The sequence below is a fragment of the Lepidochelys olivacea genome, assembly GCF_965140295.1.
Source record: "Lepidochelys olivacea isolate rLepOli2 genome assembly, chromosome: 16".
In the NCBI taxonomy this organism is placed as follows: Eukaryota; Metazoa; Chordata; order Testudines; family Cheloniidae; genus Lepidochelys; species Lepidochelys olivacea.
This window is the reverse complement of record NC_140426.1, coordinates 15,413,737-15,421,978: the sequence shown is the minus strand read 5'-3', so window position 1 is coordinate 15,421,978 and position 8,242 is coordinate 15,413,737. Positions and strand designations below refer to the sequence as shown.

General features: G+C 49.6%; 1 protein-coding gene across 1 annotated transcript; it reads right to left on the bottom strand.

The window, feature by feature from the left end:
- Positions 1-312: 312 nt before the first annotated feature.
- On the bottom strand, positions 313-8,188 carry ENDOG (endonuclease G). Its single transcript, XM_084650402.1, has 3 exons — positions 7,438-8,188; positions 2,042-2,151; positions 313-877 (listed from the first exon to the last, which is right to left on the bottom strand). Exons 1-3 carry the CDS (start codon positions 7,945-7,947, stop codon positions 592-594), a joined length of 906 nt encoding a protein of 301 aa, XP_084506528.1. The 5' UTR covers positions 7,948-8,188; the 3' UTR covers positions 313-591.
- Between the last annotated feature and the right edge of the window lie 54 nt (positions 8,189-8,242).

Sequence of the window (8,242 nt, the reverse complement as noted above, 5' to 3'; positions counted from 1 at the left end):
GAACAGAGAAATAATTGGAAGAGTCCAGTATACCATCATGGTACTGGCTGTTAGTAAGAAACCAATCCATAGTATGGATTTTCAGTGAAAATGGTACAAAATACATTGTTCCACAGGGATAACAGTAAAGAATTGGGGGCCTTAAGTTAATTCTGGGAACCAAGTGGTTTCCCTGGGCCTCATACTCTGAAAGCATAGCTCAGTAAGAACATTTCCTTTGGTGTCCTCTTAACTGAGTAAATATAGCGATGGGGCTTTGTGGTCAGGGTCTAGAGATACACCTGTTAAGCCAAGCGGAGGGGATAGGGAAAGCACTTTAAAATACTGCACTGACTTTTTATTAAGTTCCAGCAGCCATTTTTAGGGCCAAGGGTACAGCATCTTTGGCATTTGCATCCTCAAGAAACAGGCCACCCTGTTAATTATTGCAGGCCCATGAAAAGCTCCCAGACCATTTTAAAAAAAATAGCTGGGGGGGAAGAGAATAAATCTGAGCCCATACATACCCCTGATAAATAATTACTACAGTTAAGTCCCTTCTATTGGATGCCTTCACCTCAGAATGTTCTGTCTTCAATCCCCTGGGTGAGTTCAGCTATTGCGTCCAGGCATGATGGCTTGTAAACGATTTGTTCTTTTCAAGATGTTAGGAACAAACAACAGCCCCGATGCCCGCTCGATGCTCTCAATAGGAACCAGGAAACGTTCAAGTGGGATTGTCTCCTCCACGGGGCTGTTGGGCATCACATAGGAGCGCAGCTCAATCTCTCCATTGAGCTTCTCTAGGATGAGTACTTTGAAGAAGTGCGTGGGGACCGCTACATGGTTCTTGCCAATCACCTGGTACTTGATGTACATCTTCCCATCTGCCTCCATCCTACACAAAGAACAAGATTCTGTTACTGCTGCCTCTTACTTAGTACTCATGTGCACAAACCCCTCAGGGCACAGATTGCGTCTTCCATGGCTTTAGATGAATATATGCATGACTAAGGCCCGAAGGAGCCCTTATGATCTTCTAGTCCAGTGGTCCCCAACCTTTCTGTGGGAATTGCACATTCCTATTTCCAAAAGATTGTGGCAGGTGCCAAACACCCCACCACCGAAATGCCGCCGAGAAATGGCAATTCTTCTTAGCAGCATTTCGGCAGCGCAGTGTCCTGGGGGCGCACACAACTGCCCCGGTGGGCACCATTGCGCCTGCAGGCACCACATTGGGGACCCCTGCTGTAGTCTGACCTCTTGCATGACACAGGACTAGAATTTCACCCAGTGTTTCCTGCATAAAGCCCATAATTTCTGGTTGAGCTAGATTATCTCTTTTAGAAAAAGACATCAGTTCTTGATTTAAAGTTGTTAAGAGCTGTAGCAGGGTCTAGACCCCCAGCTAACCTGGGAGACACAAAACATGGTAAAACAGGAACGAACAAGCTCCACTACCCATCATCCTTTTCACTATATCTAATTTGGTCCTTGTTTAACTGAGTCTGTTCAAGTGATTGCCCTTCCTGCCTCTAAACACGGTTCATTGCAGTCAAAGATTATACCTTCATTTGGAAAACGTGACTATACACTAGGACAGATTTAGTCCTTTATTGCAGCCTGTGGCACTACTAGTACCAGATCTGACAAGGCAGCCGGACTGTAAAGGTGACTATGAAATACAGCGCAAGATGACTAAGCTACTGTCACTCTCCCAAACTAAGTGCAAAAAGAAAGCGTTGATGGAACGTAAATCAGAGTTAAATTATTTACCTTTTAATCCTACCCAGGTAATCTGAGTTCCTCTATTCAATTATTTTTAAATCTGATCTGTCCCTTCAGGGGTTTATTCAATTGAAAGATGTATAAACTAATCCCAAGCATAACAAACTAGCCCACTAAATTCCTACATGCATACATGGAAAATGTGGGAGTATTTAAAACAGTATCTATTGCTATTTCTGAGAGCATGACAAGACAAGTCACATTCTTAGCCCATCTTAATTTCCCTGTATGATGCGTGTTTTAAGATCAGTTTCAATCCAGCTCTGGTATTTACCTGGGTAGGAAGAGTGGGCCAGTGCAGACATATACATTCTTGTTGTACTTCGTTAAACTCCTGCAGTATTTCTCCAGGTTATTCCAGGCTTTCTGGTTCAAATGAGGATCCTAGAAACAAAACAAACACAATACAGCCAGGAAAAAGTCAAGTATGTAAGTCAGTCTGTCTGAGCTCTGGTCTCTCTTCCTGTGCACCTCACATCCTAAGCTTTTTCTAGCTTGAGTTAATAAAGAAAATAATAGCTCTCTTATATAGCACTTATTAGATCTCACAGCACTTTATAAAGGTGTTCCGTATCATCACCCCCATTTTACAGATAGGGGAACTGAGGCAGAGATCCATGAAGTAACTTGTCACAGTCAGCCAGCAGGCCAGAGGCAGAGCCAGGAATAGGATCCAGAGTGGGGTGAGGAGCTGAGAATCTATCTTGAAGAGAAGGTGCAGGGATGACTTGATCACAGTCTATAATTACCTACAGGGGGAACAAATATTGGTAACGAGCTCTTCAATCTACCAGACAAAAGGTATAACAAGATAGAAAAATTCAGACTGGCTTGCATCTATAGAGGAGGTCAGACTCGATTATCATAGTGGTCCCATCTGGCCTTGGACTCTCTTCCCAGTCCAGTGCTCGCTCTATTAAGCCACATTGTTTATAGGGTAGTTTATTTATCTGATGGTTTTTAATCATTTTCAGAATGACTGTTTGTGAAGCATAAACCTGAGTTATCTCACAGAAATGCTTTGTATATCTGAAGTCACTTTGGATTAATCTTTGGCCAGAGACACAGTTTCAGGCTTCTGTGAACACTTATTTATGTGCTTAACTTTACATGTGGAAGTATCTTATTTATTTCAATGTGATTACTCCCATGAGTAAAGCTATGCACGCATGGGAGTGTTTGCAGGATCAGGGCCTTAGTTTGGTAGGAAATACATGTGGCCCTTGAGTTAATTTAGGTGATCCTCTCTATTTACAGGGGCAGGTTTGTCCAGCAGTTCTCAACCCCTGTACTGGCCTAGGGCTCAGGAGAACCATTCCCCATTCTGACACAGACTTCCTGTGTAACTCAGTTCCACATCTGTAAAAAGGGAAGCGTATTATTCCCAATCTCAGGAATGTTGGGATGACAATAACAAAGATTGCGAAGCACCCAGGGCTTCTCTACACCTAACTATACCAGTACAATGTCCCCTGTGGACACGCCTATTCGAGAATACGTGTCCACAGGGGGAGTTATACCAATACAACTAGCCATATAACTGCTGTACCAGTATAGTTCTGCTGGTAAATTTTCCCACCTAGACATGCCATTAGTAACTCTGTTGATGGTGGCCATCTACATACCTACACAGAGAGAAATTTGGACTGTGAGATTGTTAGTTAATTCCAGTCCCTAAACAAGTGTCAGCCAATTCATTTGAAACATGAAACTGAGGTAACTTCCTTCACTGTAAACTATCTAACTAGAAAGATAGAAGGGTTTGACCAGTCAAAATGGGGAAGACAAGATTTCGATCAGTTACAAGAAACCCTTAGCCAAATCATTAAAGATGTAGCAGCAGGTAGGTACTATACTGCAGGACAATCCTATCTCCTATGATGCTTGTGGTTCTATTCTGTTCAACAGAATATTGATAGAGAATTAGTCAAAGGAAAAAAAGAGATCAAACTATGAGAGGAAAAACAGAGGTTAGTTTCTACAGCTTACGGGTAGAAATAGATCAAGTGGCTGAGGCCTTCAGAGGGACAAACAAGAGGTTGGATAGGAAAATTACAGAATGTAGAAGGGTTGAGGACAAGAACCATGAGTTGTCAGAAAGGCGTACTCTTAAGTGGAGGTTAAAAAGACCCCCTCAGAACTTAACAGATTGATAGAGCCAGAAGAGTTCCCAGAAGTCACCTACTACAGGACAGGCCTAACATAGAAAATAACAGAACGCCACTAGTCATCACCTACAGCCCCCAACTAAAACCCCTCCACCGCATTATTAAGGATCTACAACCTATCCTGAAGGATGACCCAACATTCTCACAAATCCTGGGAGACAGGCCAGTCCTTGCCTACAGACACCGCCCCCCAACCTGAAGCAAATACGCACCAGCAACCACACAACAGAACCACTAACCCAGGAACCTATCCTTGCAGCAAAGCCCGTTGCCAACTGTGCCCACATATCTATTCAGGGGACACCATCACAGGGCCTAATAACATCAGCCACACTATCAGAGGCTCGTTCATCTGCACATCCACCAATGTGATATATGCCATCATGTGCCAGCAATGCCCCTCTGCCATGTACATTGGTCAAACTGGACAGTCTCTACGTAAAAGAATAAATGGACACAAATCAGATGTCAAGAATTATAACATGCATAAACCAGTCGGAGAACACTTCAATCTCTCTGGTCACACGATTACAGACATGGAAGTTGCAATTCTTCAACAAAAAAACTTCAAATCCAGCCTCCAGTGAGAAACTGTTGAATTGGAATTCATTTGCAAATTGGATACAATTAATTTAGGCTTGAATAGAGACTGGGAGTGGCTAAGTCATTATGTAAGGTAACCTATTTCCCCTTGTTTTTTCCTAACCCCCCCAACGTTCTTGTTAAACCCTGGATTTGTGCTGGAAATGGCCCACCTTGATTATCATACACATTGTAAGGAGAGTGGTCACTTTAGATAAGCTATTGCCAACAGGAGAGTGGGGTGGGGGGAGGTATTTTTTCATGCTTTGTGTGTATAAAAGATCTTCTATGCTTTCCACAGTATGCATCCAATGAAGTGAGCTGTAGCTCACGAAAGCTTGTGCTCAAATAAATTGGTTAGTCTCTAAGTGCCACAAGTACTCCTTTTCTTCATGTTGAGAGTGTGTGTTAGTGGGTAACCACCTGTAAGCCCATTCAGCAGGGACCATGGGTTCCCACAAATTCCACTGGGCTTCGCTACTTCAGCACCTTAGTTTCTGCTTGCTCCTGCAACAGTATACCCCATCCTGCTGGGGGGAGGAGGGATGGGATTTAGGCTTCCCCCTTCCCACCCTTGTCTAGGAAGGAGAACCCCTCTCTCCCTGTGTAGACTTCCTCCCTCCCATATGGCAGACACTCTCTCCTGGAAGGTAGGTCAAGAAGCAGTGTAGACTTAGATTAGATATTAGGACAAACTTTCTAACTCTAAGGGTAAGTAAAAGCTCTGGAATAGACTTCCAAGGGAGGTTGTGGAATCCCCCTCACTGGAGGTTTTTAAGGAAGGTTGGTGGTCTAGGTTTACTTGGTCCTGCCTCATCATAGGGCAGGGGTGGGCAAACTTTTTGGCCCGAGGGCCACATTGGGGTTGCAAAACTGTATGGAGGGCCTGGTAGAGAAGGCTGTGCTTCCCCAAACAGCCTGGCCTCCACCCCCTCTCACTTCCCGGTTCTTGACTGCCCCCCTAAGAATCCCCCCACCCATCTAACCCTCCTGTTCCCTTTCCCCTGACAGGCCCCCAGGACTTCCATGCCTTTCCAACCCCCCCGTTCCCTGTCCCCTGACTGCCCCACCCAGAACCTCCACCCCATCTGCTCCCTGTCCCCTAACTGCCCCGACCCCTATCCACAACCCCACTCCCTGACAGCCCCCCCGGGACTCTCATGCCTAACCAACCCCCCCTGCCCCGACTGCCTCCTGGGACCCGCCAGCCCCGGCTCCCTTACCATGCCACTCAAGCGGCATGTCTGGCAGCCTTGCTGCCCAGAGCACTGCCTGCACAGCAGCATAAGTGCAGGGGAGAGGGGACACCAGGGGCTAGCCTCCCCTGCTGGAAGCTCAAGGGCCGGGCAGGATGGTCCAGTGGGCCAGATGTGGCCCGCAAGCCATAGTTTGCCCATCTTTGTCATAGCGGGCATGGGGGAATTAGGGGACCTCTCCAGGTCCCTTCCAGCCCTACATTTCTATGCCTCCTGTCCAGAAAGATTGGTGTATCCCACTTCCCTTTTTATGCATTCTTTTGAAATGGCAATTTGGGGGCTTTTTTCCCTCACACAACTGGCTAAAATTAGAGCTCTGAGGTTGGCAGCACTGCTTTCTATTGACTTCAGTGGGTTTGGGGTCAAACCTTTAAGTCACTGTTCACCTTAGTAGTTACAGGTCAGTCCTATACAGCACTGTGTGTGAAAATGTGGGATGTTTACTCACATGGTGTTTTGGAAGTTAGCAAAAAGAAAAAAAGCCATTTTAAAAGTGAAGTGGACTCCTGTGTTCTATTCCAGCCTCTTCAGTTATGGTGTCCCTCTTTACCTTTCAGGGAGAGGGATTTCTGCTCACATGGCATGGGGAGAAGTCACCCTTTCCCTGGAGAGGAGCAGAGCAACTCAGCCTGGTGGTGTCCCTCTCCCATCTAAGGAGAGGAACCTGACTGTGTTGCCAACTCTCACGTTTCCCCCTTTTTCCTTAAAGCCCCAGCTCCTGGAGTCATATGATTGCATAAGAATCTCAGCTTCCCTTAAAAAAAAGTTTCTAGCTATCATAGTTGCAGAAAAAAGGCTTGAAAAGCGACCCCCTAAAGCCCCAAAACACGAAGGCAAATAAAAACGTTGAGGACTCGAACCCCAGAGGGCACGGTTGGTTGTCTAAGGGAAGAGAGACAGGCAACACCAGCAAGGTCCGAACACAAAGCTCTTGACTGAAGAGTGCACACAACAATAGAGAGCAGCCCGTCTCCAAAGAGAACCAGCAGCCTCTAAGTAAAACTAATAGGTTTTTATAGACAGTTCCCTCCCATTACAGATTTATTTATAAAGCAGCCCACAAAGCGTCCCCTATGTTAGTTAAAATCCTCTTACGGCAGACACACTGTTGTTACGGCATATGCCGAGCACAAATGGTTAAATTTTGACAAGTCTCTGAAGGACTGGTACTTGCTTAGCCAGTGCTTCCTTTTCTGCCTGGAAGTCCTGTCTTAAGCCTTGCAACTGGTCCTGGGCATAGGTCAGAAAGCCGAGGGTAAGCCGAGGAGGGGCAGAAACAGGCATAGCACCGAGCGGGGGCTGGAGACCCCTGAGAGGAAGAAGAAAAGGAGGAGCAAAGAGCACGTCCTTGACTCTTCAGTCAAGAGCTTTGTGTTCGGACCTTGCTGGCGTTGCCGGTCTCTCTCCGGCCAGACAAGGAACCCTGCCCTCGGGGGTTCGAGTCCTGGACAAAAACAACCCAGCACTGAGTGTTTTTAGAAGACCTCGGGATTCCTTCCTGAGGCACTCCCGGCTTTAGGGGGTCGTGAACTCCCAGGAGGGCCACACCCGGCTCCCCGACACTGGGGGAGGGGAAGCGCTCCCTAGCCGGCGCCAGCCCCCCGGGGGGCTCCCTCACGGGCTATGGGACCCGCGGGTTCCCTGTCAGGCTCCGGGCGCCTCACCTGGGGCGCCACGTTGCTGAGGTAGAAGGTGTCCTGCATGGCCTTCTGGCTGCCCCTGTGGTTGGCGGCGGCCGCCAGGTGGCCGCGGTCGAAGCCGCTGCCGCGGTAGTCGGCGTTGGTGGCCCGGTGATACTCGTGCACCGACTCGTCCGCCTGGAAGTCGCAGGCGGCGCGGTCGCCGGGGCCGCCCGGCGCCTCCCCGCGCAGCTGCTCCAGCACCCACAGGGCGCTGCGGCTCCGCGGGTCGTAGCACAGCACGTAGGACTCGCGGCTCCGCAGCGGCGGCAGCCCCGGCAGCCCGTACTTGGCCAGCTCGCCGCGGGCCGCGCCCCCGGGCGCCGGCGGGGAGAGGTCGGCGGCCGCCGCCACCACCGGCACCACGGGCAGCCGGGGCAGCAAACCCGCCGCCGGCGGGCCGCCGCCCAGCCGCCTCCCGCCCGCCAGCCCCAGCCCCAGCCCCAGCCCCGCGGCCAAGGCCACCAGCCACCTGCTGCCCCTGAGACGCTGCATGGCTGGGCCCCGCCGCCGGGGAGAGCGCTGCAGGGCGGCGACCTTCCCTCGTCCCGAGGGAGAAGCGGGGCCTTAAAGGGGCCGCCGCCAGAGGCCGGAGGCGTCGGCTTGAGGGGAGCAGCTGCTCACACAGCCGGCTGCAGGCAGGTGCGACACGCGGCACCCAGCAGGGCCCCCGCGCGGCTGGGCCCCGTGCAAGGCCCCGGCCCCCCAAGGCTTCGGTGGGGCCAGCGGAAGCATCGCCCCCTTAAGAGTTGACGCGCTGAGCGCTGGGGCGGGAAGCTCCCCCGGGCAC

Coding starts and splice junctions, on each gene's coding strand:
- ENDOG (XM_084650402.1), bottom strand. CDS start 7,947: ATGCAGCGTCTCAGGGGCAGCAGGTGGCTGGTGGCCTTGGCCGCGGGG. Junction 2,152..7,437: donor TCAGCAACGTGGCGCCCCAG/GTGAGGCGCCCG, acceptor TTTTGTTTCTAG/GATCCTCATTTGAACCAGAA. Junction 878..2,041: donor GGCCCACTCTTCCTACCCAG/GTAAATACCAGA, acceptor TTCTTTGTGTAG/GATGGAGGCAGATGGGAAGA.